Here is a 23,507-nt window from a genome sequence, read left to right on the forward strand (position 1 = left end):
CTTAACCAATGAGCCATCTCTCCAGCCCCAAAATAAACAAATTTAAAATTAAATACATTGCAAACAAGAATTAATTAGGTGAGAAATAGGTCAACTCTTGGAAGACCATATACAGACTCGACTCTCTGGGGCTTCCCAATACATTACTCGGTCCAAACACTAAAAGAACAAATGGATTTAGTGCCATTACATACTTGTTTGCTGTCTGAATGGCCCCAGGAATTGGATCCTTGTCATATTTTCAATAAGGAGAAGCCCAGTAAGGCCTAGTGGAAGGTAATCTTTTTTGCTGTTGCAGTACTGGGGAATGAACTCAAGGCCCCACGTATGTCAGGCAAGCTAACCACCACCGGAGCTGAATTTATTCCTACCCCTGAAAGTTGTGTTCTAAATGTGAGCATTGCACTTTGCCTACCACGGCTCCGGTATCTAAGGTTTGTACAGGCTATCCTGTTCTTATTCCCTTTTTTTTTTAGGTTGCTCTGGAGCTACTTCAGGCTCTGCAGACCCTTTTCTGCTGCCCTGTTACCCTTCAGAGCCTCCATGAAGTTCCCCGGCAGGTGCTGGCGGCCGCTGCCATCTTTGTTTCTCTCTCTGCTCTCATTCTAAAACCTGCAGTTTCTGCTCTAACATGGTCCTTCTCTTTAGTGCTGATTTTGGACTCTCAGCTACCTGGTTTGTTTCATTTCTGTTACCCAGAAAAACATCTAAAAAGAGGTGACAAAGAAAGGCTATGCAGGAAAGGGCAGTTATGACTCAGGAGACTGTCATAGCATTCCTAAGCTGAAGTGGGACTCTGTTAAGAGAGCCGAATTAGATTTTATATATACATGTTCTTAATGAAGCTTACTTCCTCATGAATCTGAGTAGGCTGGGAGGCTGCTGCCTCAGGGAACTGTGGTACCAGGTTGTAATTCTGGGACTGTTGGAAATGAAACCCTTTAGTACTTTAATGGAGACAGTAGATAAACTTGTCTGTACCAAATATAACACACAGGTAAGGGTAACTTACCAATATTTTAACTTTACTTTTGTCAAGTCATAAACTTCAATCACCTAAAAAGTAAACAAATTATTTAGGAGCTGTAAACATTCAAGTGGAAACAAAGACAGATGTACTTAAGAGGTTATAGCAGGAGGATTCAAGGCCAGTTGAGCTATTTGAGGCTCTGTCTGAAGCAAAGCATACTCCCCAAAAGCAAACTTAAGGACACAGTTTAACAATGTAACATGTTTAATATGGTTTCAGCTTCAGCACTAAGACTCCCTGTAAGCACAGCACATTATCTTTTAAGCCTGGGGAGGAGAAGAGCCATGTAGGATGCTGCACTGTAAGATAGGAGTCTTATCTACTCCGGAAGTTGAAGATGATCACTTTGAGTAATAAATCTGACACTAGTTTGAGCAAGCAGTAAGACTCCATCTCCAAATAAAGAACAAAATCAGGAAGAAAAACACAAATGATAACTTTCCTTCATAAATTTCTTCTTTTATTTTGGAGATAGGATTTCATTATGTAGCCCTGGCTGCCCTCCAACTTCCAATGACTCTTTTGCCTCTGCCTCCCCCAGGCGCTGAGTCTACAGGGTGTATGACACCACACCCAGCCATAATGTCCCCTCTTCTAATAGTGTTTAAATGTTGATCAGCTGATCATAGATGCTTTCGATCAAGGTCCTTACATCTAATCCACTCTGAGTCATACAGGAACACAGATCATTCTACAAGACAATACGACATTCCAGGAAACACATCCACCCAGTTTGTTGATGCCATGTGTTCAATAGAGACATTTTCCTCTTCCACACTACCTTATTATTATTTTTTTTTTGGGGGGGGGACAGGGTCTCACTATGTATCCCTGGGACTCACAATATAGGCCAAATTGGCCTTGAACTCAGAGACCTTCCTGCCCCTGTCTCTTAAGTGCTAGGATTAAAGGTGTGTACCACCACATTAGGCCCCGTGCCATAATTGATAATATTATAAAAAAACAAAAACCAGCAGGGTGTGTTGACACATGCCTTTAATTCCAGCACTAGGGAGGCAGAGGCCAGCCTGGTCTATAAAGTGAGCTCCAGGACAGCCAGGGCTACAGAGAAACCCTGTCTTGAAAAAACAAAACAAAACAGCTCCACAAATTGGCTTACTTTATTTACAATATAAAATGTTGGAGGAAGAGGTCCATCAGTACAGAACACGTGCGAAAGTATTAGATTATATCCCTAATAAAGGGGAGCTGGTTGAACCTGAAGATCCTGAGGGCCTTTGTGAAGTTGTCCCTTTAATGGTTCAGCCTCAGATGAAATGCCAGGAGTCAGGGCAGAGACAAATGAAAAGGCACTGAACACTCAGGCATTACTGGGACCAAGTAATAAATACAACAAAGTCCTTGAACTGTGATGTCATGGCTTGGCAGCCAACGCCATAGCTGGTTGGGCGTTGGAGGTGCCATTTATTCCCCCAGTGGGGGATGGCACAAGCAGAGCAGGCTCAATGTCCTGCTGTTCTGAGCTCAGATGTGGGAGAGGTCATGAGGAGCATCATCCCTGACACACAAACTAGGACATTCAAAAGCACCTAACCCAACTTCTGACAAGAGAATACACCTACCTTTTCTTCCCTTTCCTTTTTTTTGGTTTTTCAAAGACAGAGTTTCTTTGTGTAGCCTTAGCTGTCTTAGAACTAGCTCTGTAGACCAGGTTGGCCTTGAACGCAGAGCTCAGCTTGACTTTGCCTCCAGAGTGCTGGGATTAAAGGTGTGTGCCACCACACTTGGCTCCTGTTTTTTTTTTTTAAAAAATGAGACAGAGTCTCAAGCAGCCCAGCCTGGCCTTCAAGTCCCTATGTAGTCAAGGACGATCTTGAACTCTTGACCCTCACGCCTCTCCCACTGCTAGAATTAAAGTGCTACCACTTCTGGTTGTAAGTGCCAGGGAATGAACCAAGGGCAAGCACTCTACCAATATATATTCCCAGCCCTGTCCTTAACCTTTTTTTAACATTAGCACTGGGGCTGGTGAGATGGCTCAGAGGGTAAAGGCACTTGACACCAAGCCAGAGGACCTGAGTTCAAGCCTCAGGACCCATATAGAGAGAACTGACCTCTACATGTATGCTGTGACACAGACACACACAATAAGAAAACATAACACTGACTCAATTAAAAACCTTTCCACTATTATTAAGCTATTTCGAATCTTTCCTACTGGAAAGAACTGCTGTCTGCTGGGGCCTTTATGGCACCTGAAGACAAATTTTTCTCCAAACTTAAGTGAGCTGTTCACTGGTCCTAGCAAGCCACTTAATGAGTAATGACTTATTCTGTACAGGGAGGGCACTGGGTAAGTCCACCTCATATGTACCTACTTAAGGGCAGCATGAAGCTTGTAAGTGGTGAAGCTGGTGCTAAGAGAGGCCCTGCAAAGGAAGACAGAATGATTCAGGTGGTAGCCAGGGTCCCCTTCAGAAGGCCCGGGATGGCAGTACACCATGCCAAACTGCCTGCCATTTCACTGAGGTCAGGACCTTATGCTGACAGAGACTGTTTACTTTTAGCCAGAAGCCCTGCTTGTAGAAGATGCAGGCATTCCCTCTGACAGCTACAACTATGGCTGACCAACAACCTTGAAGGATCCTCAAGGAAGAAACCCTTCCCATGTCCTATTTTCTCTTCTTACTAGCTCACTTGTGACCGGATGACAGAGCTGGAAAGCATGTCACCTTTCAGAAGGGCTATTTCATAGCCCACGCAGGAGCACTGGTGTCTATTTAATCTCATGACTCTGAGGCATTGGTTTGGTGTCACATGAGTAACCTGTGCAGTCCAGCATTTGAAAACATCCTGGACTGAACAGGTGCTGGCGAACTGCACACCAATGCAGTTAAGATACCCTGCACACCAGCATGTTACTTAAATTTCTACTGGGGATAAAGAATCAACTCCTACTGGTAGTATAAACCAAACCATAAGCCCCAGAAGAAATGTCCATTTTCAATTTTCTAGGTCACACTGTCTGGTGTAAAAATGAAGAAAAACAAGACAGGCAACCCAACTAAAGTCTACAGTTAGGCTCCATCCTCAGCATCTTTTAAACAAGACTTGGGTTAACTTTTCTACAGCATTTTTGCCAACACTCTTTCTCCTCTTCCTGGCATGCTCCCCTAAATCTACAACACTCTCTTATTAGCACCTGAGCAAAGGACAACACAAGCTCTTCTCAGCCATCCCAGCTCGGTTCCATCTTTCTACCTTTAGAGTAATAGGCACAGCTTCAGTCTTCTACACTGTGGTCTTTGAACCACAGAAGTCTACACCCACTCAGAAGTTTCCAAGCACCTCACAACAGCACATATTAATCAACTCCAGACAGACTGGATCAGCCAGATAGGAAACTATAGTTATCATTTATTGTTACCTTAAGTCTCTGATTGAAAGCATCAAACAGTAGTTTGATCCCGTCCTGAGTCAGGTTAAGGATGAGGTCATGGCTTAGAGGAGACTACAAAACAAAAATAAAACACACTTTGAACAACTGATTTATTCCCCTGCTCCTCCTGAAAAACCTTACAACAAAAATGCACTACAGAGGGGATGTCAGAAGGTCCCTTTCCCCAAATCACTAAGCTGGAAAGCATTTAAACAAACAAACTGCCAGAATGTACTGTCTCTTGTGTCTGACTCGCAACTCCTGCTTTAAAGTGGGCCTTTCCCTTTAAGACTTTAGTAGAAACACATGGGAGAAACAGACAAAATTAAGTGAGTAAACAGGTCATTTTCTTTTAGTAGGACATGTCATGTGAAAAGTCTCAGTATCCAAACTCGGCAAGGCCTGGCTTTGTATGTCAGCTGAAGCCATGGCTGCACCCAGGATCTTGGTAATATCCATAGCAATCACATGTTGAGTATTTTGGATCAAATTCTTGGAATAAGAAACACCTTGTGAACTAGCAATAACAAAGAGAAGAACTCAACTTTCCTTCCCCCGTCCCATCCCGTAAATGCTTCTTCTGAAAAGCCCAAGTGGAGTCACACTTCTACATCTGCCCACTGCTGTGGGGAGTGGCAGGGCGCATCTCTCAACAGAGCCCTGATGACCTTAGATGTCCCTTAAAACTTTCATGCCTCTGGCTCCTACCTAGGAGAACTGTCACCTCTTTCCCCCAGAGTTGTTCTGGGGATAAGGAGGGCAGGGTGTCTTAAAGACTCACAGAACTGACCGAGACTACTACAAACTAAAGGGAAAAACACCCCTATTTCAAACCCAACTGGCACAAAGTTGTTCAAAAGGTCTAAAGTTTTTTTTTTATTTGGTTTTGGTTTTTATTTATAACTAAAGTAAACAAAATGAGTAACAGAGGTGTGGTTTTAAGAGACAAAGACAGCCAGGCAGTGGTGGTGCACACCTTTAATCCCAGCATTCGGGAGGCAGAGGCAGGCGGATCTCTGTGCATTAGAGCCCACCTGGTCTACAGAGCGAGTTTCAGGACTGGCTCCATAGCTACTGAGAAACCCTGTCTAGAAAAACCAAAGAGAGAGAAAAAGAGAGAGAGAAGGAGAGAAAGACATAAATTAGAAAGTCTGATGCTACCCCAGTAGGCCTTATAGGGAAACTACCTCCAAAAAACCTTCTGGAATTAGCTAAACCATGTGTTCTCCTCCCTCACAGATTCACACAAGGCAGCAGACCTCGGTGGCAGCATCAACACTTGCTTTGCCTTCTAAAAGAGATGGAGTCTACCTGATATTCATGTGCTAAGTTCCAAGGTGTGACTTCCACGCTGGGATGTACGTTAGTAGTAGAGTACCTGCCTAGCATACTCGAAGGCCCAGGTCTCATTCCCAGCACTACTAAAGAGAAAGAGGAGAGGAGAGAAGAGGACAGAATGAAAAATAATTTTTAGGACCAAAATTTTTTCTGCACTTGGAAGCAAAAAGAAAATTAAGTAGAGAAAAAGAAGGTCAGGACAGAACCACATCTAAGGAGCACCACATCAAGGGCAGTGTGCTGACACATACCTGTGACACAGTACTTAGGAAGCTTACACGGAAGGGTCACAGTCTGACTACACATTAAGATCCTGTCTGAAAAACAGTACCATATCAGAGCTTCAACGACAGCTCTTTTTTTTTTTTTTTGGAGACAGGGCTTCTCTGTGTAACAGCTCTGGCTGTCCTGGAACTCACTTTGTAGATTGAGCTGACCTTAAACTCAGAGAGATCCACCTGCCTCTGCCTTTCAGGTGCTAGGATTACAGGCGTATGCCACCAAAGCCCAGTTTCCAACAGCATCTTTAGCTCCTTGTCAAACACTGTTCAAAGCCCAACACGGTGACATACAATCTTAGCTCCAGCATCTGGGAGGCAGAGGTGAGTTACAGGCTGTCTCAAGAGACTGTTGTAATAATATATGAATAACAACTGGTTGTTAAGTTTTCACAAACCACACAACTAAAAGATAGGAGGAATGCAGAGCTAGACTCAAAAATCCATGTTTTTGGTTGGACATAGTATCACCCAAGTGTAGTCCTAGCACTTGGAGGTAGAGACAGGAAGCTCAGATGTTCAAGCCCAGCTCTGGCTACACAAAACCTAAAATTCCAAAGCCAACTGTGTCTCCGAATAGGTACAGATGCTCAGAAGACATTAGGGAGGAGCTGGGGAGACGGCTCAGTGGTTAAGAGCACTTGCTCTTGCAGAGGACTCAAGTTCAGTTCCCAACACCCACACCGTGGCTTATAACCGTCTGTTAACTCCAGTTTCAGGGACTCTATACCCTTTCCTAGCCTCTGCAAGCACTGGCATTGCATGCATGTGGTACATATATTCACACAGGCAAAAACTAATACAATAAAAAGAAAACACTAGGAAATGAACATAATGTTACATTCTTGCAAAGACTGGAACAATGAGTGATTGAGAACCAAGGATTTGTACAGAATGGTTAGAAAGCATAAAGCTTATTTCAAAGCCCTCTAGTCTTCAGATGTGACGATCTTATTTACAAGCAAGTCCACTTCCTGTCAGATTACATTAGGAATGATTGAGAGCAAAGAGCTGACAGAGCCACCATCTATCCTTTAAATGAGAACCCACTCTGTCACCTTGACTCAAGGAACCCCTGTACATTCTGTCAAGTTCCATATGTGTAGCAGATACCACATGATCCCTGAGTACTTGACTGGAGACCGCATTCCCTTCCTAGACCCTTCAGAGTAGCTAAGGGATACAGAGCTGCAGAATGTACCTATGGTAGTGGTAATAGACCTAATACAGCCGTTGCTGTCAGACAAATTGGGAAGTTTCACAGAAATACTACCCGCTTATAATCTAAAACATTCTTCTTGTCAAAAACAAGTTGCGTCTGCTCTAAGAGCTGAAACTTACTAAAACATCCAGTCAGAACTCAGAGTCTCAGCAAAGCCACAGGGACAGCCTTTGGCCTCTAGGCTCAAACCAGCTCCCAAAGCTTTGCAACACAAAGGCTAATTAATTCACAAAGCAGCCTATGTTCTAACATCACAGAACTGCAGGCTTCAGAGCTCAGTGGAGAGAAGATGGTCTTGGAGAGGACAGAGGGAAGGAGCGAGCTAGTTAGCGCTGCTTCCTTTCAATTCATGTAGCCTGCTACCTAGAGATCTTTCCTGAAGTAATTCTGAACTTCAGACAACCAACAAAGCAGAAGACACTTTTAATCACAAAAGGTGACAAGCACTTTAGAAAATCAGAGACAGCTTAAGGTGACTTCTCGTGAAAAGGTCCCCATTTTAAGGGTCAGTAGGTAAGTACAGATTTAAACAAAACAAGAAAGCAGGTCTAGTTGTCTTGTTTTTTTTTTTTTTAACTGATCTTCTTTCTAAACCTGGCAGCACTAGATTATCAAGACCAAAGTTTCCAAACCAAGACACCCTGAAAGCTGACCTAAGACTCTAATGTTGGAGCACAGCAACTCCCCCAGCTAGCCTCCCCAGAGCGTCCTCTCTGGAGGTAAACTCACTCACTGACCAAAGCTTCTATTTCAGTAAACAAGTCAGCCACCACTCACCTGCTCACTGTAGAGAACCTGGACATTTTTGATGATGCGACAGTGCTTCTGAAGAATGGCCACTGCCTGAGCCAGGGGCATTCCTGCAATAAAGGAAGGACACCATGTGGTTACTTGGTCTGTCCATTTACTGACACCTACACAGTGGGAAGCATTGAGCTCTGAAGCCTGCACGCACACAGCGTGGTCACTACAGTAAGTAAGAATAAAGCTAAAAAGCAAAGACCAAGGAACCACTTAAGATTGCCCAAGGGGAGAAATGGAACATAGAGAAAAGCTTCTTAGCAATAGGACAGCCAAACCGATCCCAAGCAGTCAAAGAGCTCAAAGACAAAGTCAGCATGAACCAAGAATAGGCAGGAAAATCATAGACTTCATGACTCTGGAGGCCAAGCTTCTAGTCCTGACTGTACTGGTTTCCTATAACCCCACACTGATCCCTTCTCTGCCTCTGGCATCTACAACAACCCATGTAGAGTGTATTAAGACATATGGCTTACAAGAATTCATTAAAGTTTTAAATTCCAGTTCTTATAAGACTGAGGCAGGAGGATTGTAATTTGACGCAAGTATCAAAAACAAAACAAACAAAAGTCACACACTGATCAAAAACAACTTATTTTACAAAGAATTTCATTTAATTCCCACTTAAAAAAAGCCACAAATATTGCTTAAATACTTAGTTCTGAAGGCAAGGCCAATTATATGCAGACCGACATTTACCTCTAGTTTAAGTGAGCTGAACCGACACCTTCAACATTCTAGGGACTTACTGCGATAACAAAAGTGTGTTTTCAGGGTCCATTGACATTGACTACAATGACAGGAAGGGCTATTTACCACTGTCTGACTTCCCAGCTCCCTGCTCAGAGCTGACCACCTATTTATTTATGATGTTACAGCACTTATTCTGTGTTGCAAAGTGACAAAAGAAAGGGAAGAAGAGGGACTGAAGGAAGACCACACTTAGATGAGGTGCTCTAGACGAAGAATTAGAAGCTGCAGTCCATCCCATTCAAACAATTCTACTGCATTCTCGTTTGAGGAGCTGTTGTTCAGTTTGAAGAAAGGTAAAAACAATCAATCAGAAAGCAGAAAGCCAAAAGTCATATTCTTTAATATGTGCATGTGTGTACGTGCACACGTGTGTTCAAGTGGATGCCAAAGGAAAATTCTGCAGGAGCTGTTCACCTTGTTATTTTTTGAGATAACACCTCTCATTGGACTTGAACTCACCAAGCAGGCTAGGCTGGCCATTAAGCCTTAGGAACGCACCTGTCTCCACCTCTCCAGTGCTGAGATTTCAAGCTCCTGCTACCACACCCAATCTTTAATTTTTTAATTTATTTTTATACCTTTAATTTCTTTGGTCTTTCAAGATAGGGTTTTTCTGTGTAACAACCCTGGCTGTCCTGGAACTAGCTCTTGTAGACCAGATTGTCCAGTCACAGAGATCTGCCTGTTTCTGCCTCCTGAGTTCTGGGATTAAAGGCGTGTGCCACACCACCCAGATAATTTATATTTAATGAGTACTCAGGATTGAAATGAGATGATCCTCATGTTTGCTAGACAAGCCCTTTACTAAGCTGAACTTCCAGTCCTGAATTATAATCAATTAATACACTTCGCAGTCTTCTATAGCATAGGGTCTAATGCACAACAGACAAAGCTGCTGAGAATACGAACAATTTGGATATATTATGCAGCTTGCCATTCCTGCAACGGAAGATCATCTGTGCTATAGACATCCGAGACAGAACACACAGGTCTCACACCACGGTCTTCCCATTTCTCCACAGATACCATTCTTTCCTGCTGTTCAGTCATCTTTCTCAGTCTTCAAAGGTGATAGGGTATTTGTTTGTTTTGTTTTTCGAAACAGAGTTCCTCTGTGAAGCAGTCCTGGCTGTCCTTAGACCAGGCTGGCCTTGAACTCAGGTCCGCCTCCCAAGTGCTGGGGTTAAAGGCACGCATTACTTCCGCCTGGCTTATCAGGCTATATTTCACACAATGACACAGCATTATTTCTTCTGCTCATGTCTCATTCTTTCCAGATCCTAACTAGAAAGTCAATCTGTTTTCTGTGTATAACTAAAGGTAAATAAGATTTAAACAGATTAAATTGTTTTTTAATCTTCTCTGTATTCTGGGTCTCTCACTACTTCCAATATTCAGTGTGTGTATCTTAAGTTAAAACCTCTTACATTCCTTTCCCTGCCTCTCTGGTTCTAGTCTGTAAACTGCACTTCCTAAAAGAAGCCTGCAACAGACTACCTTCTTTCTCATGAGCCCAGGGCCTTTTTACAGTGTCCCAGAGAGTTAACATCAAACAAGGTTAGCATTCTAGGAAAAAAATTATTTTTGAGACAAGTTCTCACTGTGTACTCCTGGCTGGTCTGGAGATCACTACAGCCCAGAGTGGCCTCAAAGTCAGAGATTCACCTGTCTCAACCACATGAGTCTTGGGAACGGGGAGTGGGAGGATGCACCATGCCTGGCTATTATTCTTTTGCCAGTACACCACACTCTAATTATAAATCAAAATTTAATTATAAATCAAAATTATGTTTTCCTGTATATATCACTTATTTTTCTCCTGTGGGTTAATACCAATCCTTCTTTGAGCTCTGAGGTTAGGTCAAGTCCCTTCTCACTCCACAATATCTTACATATCCTTTATTATAATAAAATGAACTATTATAGTAAAATGCATTACAATAATGAACTATTTGAGTAGGATAATTTCCTAGTCAGTTCCCAATGTTCGTGAGCATATCCCACAGACTGACATGCTATCTTGGATACAGCAAGCCATTTGTCTCCGTACAATAGGGCAATGCTGGAGAACATTTTCTCCAATGACCCTTTAAATCTGCCTTTAGGTATTCTAAAGATGAGATTCAAAACCAAATCCAAGCCAAGCATAGTGACTCAGGCCTGTGATCCCGGCACACAGGATACTAAGGCAGGAGGATTGACTGCTCAGAGTTCCAAGACTAGTATGGGCAAGATTCTGCCTCAGAAAACTAAAACAAATCCAGACACATGCTGCCACATCAATATATTCTTCAAGTCCTACTGAAACCATTATTTCAATGTGCAGTGTCTTTATCCACAGTGGTCAAACCGTCTGCTGAGGTTTTCCTGTCCCTGTGTTTACAAAGGCCAGGAAGGCAGCCACGAGGCTGGACGTAGCTCTCCATCATAATGCTAGGCAATGATTACCAGGCCCAGATGCATCTGCATTTGCACAGGTTCAGTAAGAACTAGGAAATCTCTTGCTGGCTAGCTATGTGTTTATCAGCTTCACCTACTCGATAAAGAAAGGTTAGCTGGCAATGAAGAGGACCTTGCAGCACTGTGGTGATAAGGGAAACGTTGCCAGGTTCTCTAACCTATGAACATACTTTTAAAGCAGATTCATTTTTCATACTTATTCCCACCTAACAGCCCCAAATGTAGTTTTGGGATTAGGGGAGATTGAGAGTGGAAAACTGATTTACACTCCTACCCCCATCACACACAGAGCCTGGAACTCACTGTGAAGAGTGCTGGTATTAAAGATGGAGTCCAGAAAACCAGCCATGGTGGAACACACCCTTTAATCCCAGGCAGACCGCTGTGAGTTCCAGGCCAGCCAGGGTTACAAGGGGAGTCCCATCTCAAAAGATAAAACAAAAGCTTAGCTAAATTCATGGGTGACTGGTTTCTAGATGATTATAAAAGCCTGTTAGGAAGCTACTCCTTGAAGGTTGGAGCCCTGAGAAAGAGGAAGACTCTCTTAAGTATGTCTCTCTGCCCCTTTGCCATAGGCAAAATGCTAGGCCACATACACTGTGATAATTAAGCAATTTACTGCAAAACACACTTGAAGTAACATGTAGACTAGGTGACAGTAGAGTCCTGTGCCATCCCTCCCCATGATAGACTATCACTGATCTAGGAGTCCACAGAGCTTCCCTGGGCACAGAGGCCATGTGACCATTCCCAGCAGAATGCAGTCCTTTCATTACTCAAGATGAAAAGGAACAGTATTAGTGACAGGCCTGAGGTTGCTGGTCCAGGGTGATGCAAGACAGACTAGCTAGTATAGAAACCTACATTTAAATCCAGATGCTGGAGAGACGGTTCTATGATTAAGAGCACTTGCTACTCTTCCACAGGACCTGAGTTTTGTTCTCAGCACCCGTATTGGGCTGCTCACACTGCCTGTAACTCCAGCTCCAGGGATCCTACTTTTCACCTCTCACGGTGCACACACACAAATACACACATACACACGCGCGCGCACGCACACACACACACACACACACACAGCTCCAGGGGATCCTACCTTTCACCTCTCAGTGGAGAAAGGAAAACCAAGCAGAGGGGAAAACGGAAAGGGCAGAGCAGGGGATCAAATGAGAGAACAAAGTATAGTGACAGATATGAAAATAAGCCAGGTAATGAGGGCACACGCCTTTTGTCCCAGCACTCAGGAGGCAGAGGCAGGCAAATCTTTATGAGTTTAAGGCCAACCTGTCTACAGAGTATGTTCTAGGACAGTCAAGACTACACAAAGAAACTCTGTCTCAAAAACCCAAAGCAAACCAAACCAAAAACCAAACCAACCAACAATAACAACCCAAAACAAACAAAACCATCAAAACCCAAAAAATCCTCGTTTTTAAAATTTACGGTTCGATATCTCAATCTCATTGGGTAATTTCTAAAATGAGTCCATTTTCTTTAATAATGTAGTTATAAAGAACTATAGTCTTTTGCTGGATGTGGTGGCAAATGTCAGAGGCAGGTGGATTTCTGTGACCAGCCTGGTCTATGAAGCTGAGTTCCAGGACAGCCAGGGTCATGGAGAAACACTGTCGCAAAACCAACCAAACAAAACAAAACAAACAAAACTCGGAATCCTAGAATTAAAGCCCTGTGTCGCTACACCCAGTCCTGGATTTACACAATCTAAACCTGCAGATTCTAGGGCCAATAAGATGGCACAGGGAGCAAGGCAAAAGTGGTGACCCGAGTTTGCTCACTACTGCTCACATGGTGGAGAGAACCAACTCCTCCTGCCAGTTGTCCTCTGACTTGACTGACACACACACACACACACACACACACACACACACACGCTCCTCCCCATACATCTGTTTTAAAAATGTATATAGGTATTTGCCTGTAATATACGTATATGTAGGACATGCACATAGTGCCTGTGGAGGCAGAGGCGGGGGTGTTAGGAATCAAATCCTGGTCTTCTGGAAGAGCAGCCAGTGCTCTCAACTATTGAACTTCCCTCCTAAATAAATTTAAAAACACAGACTTGGGAGCTGGAGAGATGGCTCAGAGGTTAAGAGCATTGGCTGCTCTTCTAGGGGACCCTGGTTCAATTCCCAGCACCCACATGGCAGCTCACAACTGTCTGTAACTCCAGTTCCAGAGGATCCGATATCATCACAGACATACATGCAGGCAAGACACCAATGAGCATGAAACAAAACAAAAACAAACAAAAAAAGCCCCCCCCCCCCGATCCCATAGACTTTAAATGGACACGGTGGCACACTCCTGCACAGACTTTAAATGGACACGGTGGCACACTCCTGCACAGACTTTAAATGGACACGGAGGCACACTCCTGCACAGACTGACTTTAAATGGACACGGAGGCACACTCCTGCACAGACTTTAAATGGACACGGTGGCACACTCCTGCACAGACTTTAAATGGACACGGTGGCACACTCCTGCACAGACTTTAAATGGACACGGTGGCACACTCCTGCACAGACTTTAAATGGACACGGTGGCACACTCCTGCACAGACTGACTTTAAATGGACACGGTGGCACACTCCTGCACAGACTTTAAATGGACACGGAGGCACACTCCTGCACAGACTTTAAATGGACATGGTGGCACACTCCTGCACAGACTTTAAATGGACACGGAGGCACACTCCTGCACAGACTGACTTTAAATGGACACGGTGGCACACTCCTGCACAGACTTTAAATGGACACGGAGGCACACTCCTGCACAGACTTTAAATGGACACGGTGGCACACTCCTGCACAGACTTTAAATGGACACGGTGGCACACTCCTGCACAGACTTTAAATGGACACGGTGGCACACTCCTGCACAGACTGACTTTAAATGGACACGGTGGCACACTCCTGCACAGACTTTAAATGGACACGGTGGCACACTCCTGCACAGACTTTAAATGGACACGGTGGCACACTCCTGCACAGACTTTAAATGGACACGGTGGCACACTCCTGCAGACTTTAAATGGACACGGTGGCACACTCCTGCACAGACTTTAAATGGACACGGTGGCACACTCCTGCACAGACTTTAAATGGACACGGTGGCACACTCCTGCACAGACTTTAAATGGACACGGTGGCACACTCCTGCAGACTTTAAATGGACACGGTGGCACACTCCTGCACAGACTTTAAATGGACACGGTGGCACACTCCTGCAGACTTTAAATGGACACGGTGGCACACTCCTGCACAGACTGACTTTAAATGGACACGGTGGCACACTCCTGTGCTTGCCACCGGGTTTCATCTCCAGTACTATATTTTAAGTTAAAATCAACTTCAGCTACATAGGGAGTTTGAAGCCAGTCTGGGCTAATAACTGTCTAAAAAACAAAGAAGCAAATGAAACCCAACTTAAAAACAGAATAATGAAAATGTTTACAAGTAATCAGAAAGCCTGAGTTCTTCCCTGAGCTCAACTCTGCTGATATTTTTGGCCACTGCAAAGACAGTTTGAAAGAACTACTCTAATTCTTGGTTCTGGAAAACTGGCAGCTTGGGGGTGGATTGTCAAACATTTACCAGAGGAAGCCCTTGGTAGTGAGGTATATAGCTCAGTGTTCTGGAAATTTCCTTACCCCAACCAATCTCTTATATTCACTAAATCAAACAAGAGAACCACACTCTAATTATACCATCTTAAGCCTGAAGCTACTGTGGTTCTAAGCCAATCCAGGAAGGTCAGGGGAGAAAAGGATATTAATTAGAAGCCAAACATCATTAGCTTCTCAGTCAAGCTCCTGGTGCCTCACAAGAGGCTGAATGGAACATTTTCATAGCAGATTAAATTTTGGTAACTCTATAGGAATAGGCAGTCTAAATTCTGAGAGAAGAGAGCCAAGGCTCCTTGATGAAGCCGGCTTCTACAACGGGCAGGAGGCAGGCAGCCACCGAGTCCCAGCAGGCTCTTTCCAGCAATCTACCCAGTTTGTATCCTCCAAAACGCTGCCTCTACAGACCTGGATCTTTGACACTCAAGGATGAACTATAATCAAATGGAGCCGTTGACTCAGTCTAGGAGTGACAGAGGTTCAGGCCCATACAAACAAGCAGCGGCAACACCTGTTTTCCACCCTCTTTTCTCAGCGCTGCCATAAAGGAGTTACTAAAAATGCAAACATTCTTGTTCGCATAAAAGGCCAACTAACCCAAAAGTGACCAAACAAAGCTATGTGCAATTTCCACTTCACTCAACTTTTAACTCGGGCATCTAGTATTACGACATCACACGTTAAGGCTGCATTTCAGAAGAGAAGAAAACAAGTCAGAAGTTCCTTGAACAAAACAAGCTCAATTTCCCGCACCATCTGATTATGAGATAGGAGCTTAGGTTTCCCTCCTGAAAAAGGTAACCCGTGTCCCCCGACCCCTCTGCCTCTTTCTAAAACCAAAAGAAGACAGATCAGAGACCAGAAGGTTGATCGCGGGGTGCTATTCATTTCTTAACATAGTCTGCAAAATGGGCACAACAGTATTGATTCTCAGACCTCAGGGACGGTTACTAGAGATAAATTTTAAAAAAAAGCAGGGCCTTTTCACTAAGTATTTGGAGTGTACCGGCTATTATTATAATTCTTAGTACTACAGCTCCTAAGAAGGACCCTGCTGAAGCCCTAGGCGAGGGCATCGCTTATCCCATGACTGACGGAATAAGCAGGTTCTAAAGCCTGGAACCGAAAGACCAGAGGGTACGAAAAGGCGGAGAGCGGCGGACGCATCGGTATCTGGGGCAGAGACTAGCAGCGGAAGGGGCCGGAGAGAAGCAGGGGCCAGCGGATAGAGTCTTGAAAGGACCCCACACTCACCCAGTGTGAATTCCCATTGCTCGTTCCCCAGAGAGCGTTCAGGCACCACCTCCAGGTCCAGCATTGGTTCGGTTCGCAGGGCCGGGCGGCCTCCCTGCGGCAGCGCAGACAGGACCCGGCCTGAGGAGACCACGCAGCTGCTGACTCGCCGCTCTCGCCAGTCCGCGGACGTCCGGCTCGCCACTCCGTTCCGGGCGGTGGCGGCAGCACCGACACAACAACACACTTCACCTCCCTTCACCTCCCGGGCAGCAGCCGCGGCTGGAGCGGTAATAACAGCAGCAGCAGCGTCCGGAGCAACTGCAGCAAAAGCGCCGCGCCGGGCCGTAAAGCGTGGCAAAGGCGGGGCTCAAACCTAGGGGGCGGAGCCTGAGGCGGGGTTGCGCACGCGCGGACTCTGTATGGGGCGCCTGACCGGCCAGGTGGCGGCCAAGTAAAGCAGCAATAGTGACTGCTTTCGAAGTTAAGGGTCACACTCTCGAGGCCCTACGAATTGCACAGTAGCCCATACGTGCCTACAGAAGCAGAGGGACAACGCCTACGACACACCACACAAGAATAAAGCCGTCTGCCGTCTACACTCCTGTCCCACTAATGTGCATTAGGACCAAAAGACACGGGAAGGACCCAGCCCCAGAGGCTCACACCCTGCGTGCGCCTCCACAACTCGCTTGTCACAGTACCAACGCTGACTGAAACTACTTTTAGCTATGCAGAAATGGACTCTCTCTAGGACCTAGTTGTCTCTGAGCAGTTTCACTGTTGAGAATGTGCGGGTGTGTGGGTAAGGGCTAGGGCGAGAAGATTGAGAAGGGCGAAGGGTTCCAACCTAGGTCTCATCCACTAGTGCTCAGCCTGGGGCGTGCATTCTAAGGCTGCCTCGCGCAGCGAGGCCTGGGGTCAGCTTTGCTGCTTGATGTCTTGCCCAGACCCTTAAGCCTTCTGTGCGTGTTTCCCATGAGTGAAAGAGGAGCTCCTCCGATCGCTTTTAGCTTTAACTTTCGGCCTGCCTGCTCCAGAGCTCAGATTGCGGGGACCCCCAAAAGACCACCTAGGAGGCTGAATCCCATATGGAAAAGCAAAGAGCTTGGACTGTCTGACCGATGCAGCGGTAGAGGAGAGAGCAAAGGGGGGGGGGCGCTGTCATAGTAGAAGTTGGGAGTTAGACTTTCAGGGTTCGGGACCCTGATTGACATTTGTCTAGGGGTATCTTGGCAACAGGGAAATAGGCGAGTCCTGGGCTTAGGGACCTCTGGTGGTCTTATCATCTAATGCTTGGAATGTCAGGTACTTCCCTTTAGATGCTGGCCCTCCCTGAGTGGTGTTAGTTTATGGCTTTCCTTGGACTCCGGTGCTGCCTGCCAGTAAACTCAAATTCAGACCTACTTTGTAGCTGATTTTTATTAAGTGTCATGGGAGCAGTGTGGCCAAGCCTTTCTGGGCCCCACAGGACACTCTAAAATTAAAAGGCAGCTGAAGCCTCTTTTGATGACAAGGGCTTCACACCCTCAGTCTCATTTTATAGAGGAATAAATGGGACTCAGGGAGGGTAAAGAGTTTATCCAAGGTTCCTTGATCCTAGGCAGCTGAGCTCAATTTTCATTGTTGTGCCCCAAGGACAGACTAAACACTCAAACTGGTTACACAGCCTACAAGGGGTGGTTCATCAAAATTTGAAGTCATTGCTACGGGCCTCAGACAAAACAAAAATAGTAATAGGATGTCTTTGAGTAGCATGTCACATGCCAAAACAACAACTGGGTCCCTGGGGAGTCCAGGGGGGGGAAGTGACTGAGTAACCGCTGACGCTTAGTTGTGTTTGGAGGCTAGGTGTGGAGGTTTGTGCCTGCCAGAAATCCCAGCAGTTGGGCTGTGAGGAAGTTCAAGGTCATGCTGGGCAACAAAAAGAGTTCAAGGCCAGCTAGAGGGGAAAAAAGGCAGCAAAAAGTCTTTTCCACCCTCATATAAACTGAACTCTAATCCAAACCAGACTGGGAATGGTTCAACTAACAACAAACAAAAAACAGTTTGTTTAATTTATTGTGTGGGGGGGGAGAGTATGAGAGACTTGAATTGAGATGGTCTTGGGAGAGGCAAGACAAAGATACAAAGTCCCATGCTTCTAAATACAAAGCAAAAATGATTTTTAGTGAAAATGATTTTTAAAGTTCGAATAAACCACAAAACCAGGAAGACTACTGAAGCAACTTCCAGGAACTCTCAGTTGGGGTAGTGTGTGGTGATTTTTGTGAATAAAGGATGTTACCTTTGCTTATTTAAATGTGACCCACTCAAGTTCCGTAGTAAATAAAAGAAACTTTGAGTAGGAGAAAAGCTCTTGGCAGAAGGAGAAGCAGTGAATTCCAGGCCAGCCTGCTCTACACAGTGAGATTCAGGAAATCTAAGGTTACCTTTGTGGCTTTGGAGCCTGTCCTGGAACTAGCTCTTGTAGACCAGGCTGGCCTTGAACTCAGAGATCCGCCTCCTGAGTGCTGCGATTAAAGGCGTGCGCTACCACAGCCCAGCTTGGGAATCAAAGTCCTATCGTTATCCCTCCAGGCCTCAAAAGAGTTTTGTTTTGTTTTGTTTTTTTTTTTTTTTTTTTTTTTTTTTTGAGACAGGGTTTCTCTGTGGCTTTGGAGCCCGTCCAAAGGCGAAAGAGCTTTTTAATGACATTTCAGTTATAGACAGAACATGCCACACAGAGCTTGAGTGTGGCCGGGCGGTGGTGGCGCACGCCTTTAATCCCAGCACTCGGGAGGCAGAGGCAGGTGGATCTCTGTGAGTTCAAGGCCAGCCTGGTCTACAGAGTGAGTTCCAGGACAGGCTACAAAGCTACAGAGAAACCCTGTCTCGAAAAACAAAAACAAAACAAAACAAAAAAAACAAACAGAGCTTGAGTGTGGAGATTTATTTAAAGGAAAGGGGGAGAGAGACAGAGAGAGGACGGGAGATAGGGAGAGGAGAGGGAGGAGAGAGGAGGGAGAGGAAGAGGCAGGAAGATAGATGGGAAGTGGGCAGAGCTTGTCTCTTAAAGGGACCTTTGCTGCATATGGTCATGGACCTGCTTGCCATCACAGAGGGATGACTGTGCCAGTTCCCAAGGGGCATCTGGATACTAACACAATTACTTCTTTTTCCCCTGTTTTTTCGAGATAGGGTTTCTCTGTGTCACTCTGGCTGTCCTAGAACTCGAACTGTAGACCAGGCTGGCCTTGAATTCAGACATCTGCCTGCCTCTGCCTCCAGAGAGCAGGGATTAAAGACGTGCACCACCGAGGCCTGGCCCTTTTTTTTCTTTATCTTGTAGTGTTGGCGATCCAATCCAGAGCCTGTGTGTGCTAGACAAGTATTATAATACAGTTACACTCCCAGTTCAAAGCATTTCATAATGGAGAGCAGCATGTGGTAGTTCTTAGAGCTACCCACAAACATCCTTTCCTTCAAGTTAAGACTGCGATCCCCTCACTTAGAACGGTGACAGGCGCTGTTATGGCAAGGGCTAGGTCACAGAACTCCATTTTGGTACCTCAGTAACTGTAAGTGGGAATTTAAGAAAAACAATCCCTGGAAGAAAACAACTCAAGGATGAGGGCTCTTTGAAAGGTTGCCTGACCTCCCTATTTTTGCTAATTGAATATTTTGTCTTTTGTGACTATCTGCTTGCAGTTGTGGAAAGGAATCTTGGGGACTTTCCAGCCAGGATGTGGTTTTCTTGCTTAAATATGGACTCCAGGAATGGCTCAAGGCTGCACTTGAGTTCAGAATACCCAGGTGTAGTCACCAGTAGGCAGGACTAAATAAATACTTTCCTTGGGAATCTCCACTCTGGTTTCACTCCTCCCATTCCAGACCCCACCCCTCAGAAAACCCCCAAGGGTCAGCTCCTCCCCCAGAGCTGCCGACGAGAGGGTATTTAAGACCTGATCATTGGACTGCCCATGTGCTCTCTCTCCTGCCTGAGAGTCATTCACAACTGCTCTGCTGTTTATTAAATCTGGATTTATTAATTCGGCTTGATTTGATTTATTGCATCAGTGGAGGAACCCAATAACTGTGCTGAGTGGTCTTCTCTGGTAGGAGCCCAGATTAGCTTGGTCCGTAAGAACAGAAGACACATGTTTGCTGCAGGCATTACCAAATCCCTCTTTATAACGCCACCTCCTTTCTTGTTCAGTATTAATGGCAGTATTAGTGTTCAATTCTGCTATATAAGGCCAGGCATATCACTGATATTTAGCTCAAAAATTTCAAGCTGTTACCTTTTTAAAAACTAGATCTTAAGCACTGAGCCATTTCCCTAGCCCCATTTTTGGTATGTTTTAAGATTAACACAATGGACCATTTTTAACAAAAAATGGGCACAAATTTTAATTTCAGTTCCTGCACTTTCCCCCTCAGCTCTGAGTCATCAGGCTACCCTATAACTAAGGAGCACACATTTCTGTTTCTGGCCTTGATCTTTTCAGTTAACCAAGCAAATTTCTCAAGCACTCATCCTACAAACCTCCCAATTGCTTGGTGACTTCTGTCTTCTCCAAAGCAGGAGTCCAAATGTCTTCCATGTAGTTGACACAATCAGACCAGCTTGTATCTCTCACCCAGACCTCTGCAGCCCCTTTCAAATCCATACTGCAGGCATTACCGTATGTTCTTTCAAACTTGCTAAGCTACTAACTAGCTGGTGACCTACCCTCTCAGTCTTCTCTAGCTGATTGCCAGCTTCCAGCTCAGATGTCTCCCCGGGGTACGCTATTTTGACTATTCAGTACAGATGTACTCAACTGCCAACACTTCCTATATAATTTAGAAGCTGCTACAGCTTTAAGGATAGACTAGTTCCTCGAGAGCAGAGATGATGCCTATTTAGGGCACTTAATTTATATTATTTTCTCTGAGTTATCCTAAATGACTAAATGACTAAAAGGTTTTTTGTTTTTTTAAAGTTTATTTTGCTGGGCGGTGGTGGCGCACGCCTTTAATCCTAGCACTCAAGAGGCAGAGGCAGGCGGATCTGTGATTTCAGGCCAGCCTGGTCTACTGGTCTCCAGAGCTAGTCCAAAGCTAAACAGAGAAACACTGTATTGGGAGAAAAAAAAGTTTTTTATGTGTATAACTATTTTGCTTGCATGTATATATGTGGACTGTGTGTATGCCTGCTGTCCATGGAGTTCAGAAAAGGATGCTGTATCCTTCAACTGGACCTAGGGATGGTTGTTGAGATATCACGTAGATCCTGGGAACCAAACCTTGGCCCCCTGCAAGGGCAACAGGGCTTTTAACCGTTGAGCTATCTTTCCAGCTGATATACTTTATTTTTAAAACTCAATACTATAGCTTCAATATTTTTCATTAAAATTTCCATTTTATAATTCATTACCCATTTATAATCTTGATATTGATGACAGCAATATAAGCAATTTAAAAATTCCTGGTAGTGGGCTGGAGAGATGTCTCAGCCATTAAAGCCTAGGCTCAAAACCAAAAATATACAATTTCCTAGTAGCTATGTTAGGTCTCCCCCCCCCCCCAGGCAGTGGCTTGCCCTACACAGAAGGACTGTTTCTGGGTAAACAAAGTTCTGAACTCTGGGTTTGCTTATCAGAAACCTCTCTTGATCCTGTCGGGAAGCCGATCCTCAACAGCTCAAAGCCGTCCCCCCCCCTTGACATAATACGATCTGCTTGCTTTCCCCCATTCCCCCATTTTGCTTTTCGGTTCCTCCATCCCTGAGAGATAGCTTGGCAGTTTGATCCCCAATAAACCTTCCTTTCTACCATGGGGAATTGTCTGGCTCAGTCCACTGTGCCCTTGCTCATGGTCAGCATTTAGAATTGTTTTATACCCCCCCCCACCTCAATAAGGCCTCATTATGTATCCCAGGCCGGCCTTGAATTCATAATCCTCTTGCTTCAGTCTTCTTTAATAGCGCCACCCAGTATTTAAGGTGTTTTTGTCATTTGTATGAAATCTGGTAGTGAGTAAGCAAATTGATAAATCTGTTCATTACAGATCAAACTTATGAAATGCTTCAAGTAAAAAGCTTAATTTTCAGGTTTTGATAAATGCCAGGACCTGTTTTAGGAATGTTAGATTCAATACACACCTGCTATGATTATTTCTAAACTATCCTGAAAGATGGTACTAAAATTTGATATATGTTTATTTTGTCCAGAGGTCGCTGTTTTACGTACCTCATGCTTTGGAGCCTGTCCTAGAACTACTGCTCAGCTGTGTATTGGTGTTTTTTCTACATGTATGTCTATGTGGCACATTGGTGCCTACTGTCTAAGGATGCTACATGAGGGTATTAGATACCTGGAACTGGAGTTACAGAGAGCTGTCATGTAGTTGTGGGGAATTGAACCTAATCCCCTGGAAGAGTAGCCAGTACCCTTAACCATGGAACCAATTTCCCAACCCCCTCAATTTAAAAAAAAGAAATAAATTGTTTTTTATCTTAAATAATAGTTTGTGCATGTACTTGCTCATGTACATGTATACTATGTTCACAGATGCCAGAAAAGGGCACCGGACCCCTGGTACTGAGACGATCGTGAGCTGACTACTCTGGGTGCTAGGACTCAAACAAACTCTTGGTCCCTACAAAGCAGCAATGGCTCTTAACCTCTAATTCATCTCTCCAGCCTAGGTCTTGAACTCTGTAGTAGCCAAGAATGATATTAAACTTCTGACCCTCCTGTTCCCACTAACCACTGAGAAATTACTGTGCATTGTGATCTAAAGTTTGGCCTCTTTGGAACTAGAAGATGTGACCACTAGATGGCACTGTTGCTGCTCTCCTTTAAAAAAAAAAAGTAAAAAGGGTCAAAGTAGTAGGACAGAAAAGATCACATTTTATCAATAAAGAGCCAAGACTTTGTTTTCACTACACAGAATTTTAATGTGAAACTAAATTAAACATACAAATATACAGTAAAGCTAATGGCAAAAGCAACCTGGTAGCTTAAGGCAAGTTTTAATGGAGATGAATTTAGAAAGGATGATGCAATGATGTAATTTTAAATATAGATTATGAAAAAATATGAAATTGCATCAATAACTTAAAGTAGTTTTAAAAGTCTGCACTACGGAAAAAAGGGGTTTATGATCTTAATGCCAGCATTAAGACAGAAGCAGTGCAGAGCTAATAAAAAAACATTCACTATTTACAGAGAGATGGCAACAACAAAATTTAATACCATGTGATCTGATTTACTGGTGGACTGAAAGCTCTTGGCTAAAAGCAGAGAAAATGTACCACCAACATGTTGTTTTAAAAAATAAAATTAACTGCAGAGGTCAAAACGAAGGAGCTCTGT

General features: G+C 44.5%; 1 protein-coding gene across 2 annotated transcripts in view; it reads right to left on the minus strand.

The window, feature by feature from the left end:
* Window positions 1-16,510, minus strand: part of Phaf1 (phagophore assembly factor 1) — a 29,535-nt gene extending 13,025 nt beyond the window's left edge. Inside the window, exons 1-4 of one of the 2 annotated variants that reach the window (XM_075977235.1) lie at window positions 16,186-16,510; window positions 8,046-8,128; window positions 4,419-4,502; window positions 1,013-1,056 (exon numbers count right to left, since the gene is read on the minus strand). In XM_075977235.1, the coding sequence (XP_075833350.1) occupies window positions 1,013-1,056; window positions 4,419-4,502; window positions 8,046-8,128; window positions 16,186-16,249 (275 nt within the window). In that variant the 5' untranslated portion in view covers window positions 16,250-16,510. The remainder of the gene's footprint in view (window positions 1-1,012; window positions 1,057-4,418; window positions 4,503-8,045; window positions 8,129-16,185) is intronic. The other variant, XM_075977236.1, reaches the window with a different exon arrangement.
* Window positions 16,511-23,507: the final 6,997 nt, after the last annotated feature.

The sequence above is a fragment of the Microtus pennsylvanicus genome, chromosome 6, assembly GCF_037038515.1.
Source record: "Microtus pennsylvanicus isolate mMicPen1 chromosome 6, mMicPen1.hap1, whole genome shotgun sequence".
NCBI classification, from domain to species: domain Eukaryota; kingdom Metazoa; phylum Chordata; class Mammalia; order Rodentia; family Cricetidae; genus Microtus; species Microtus pennsylvanicus.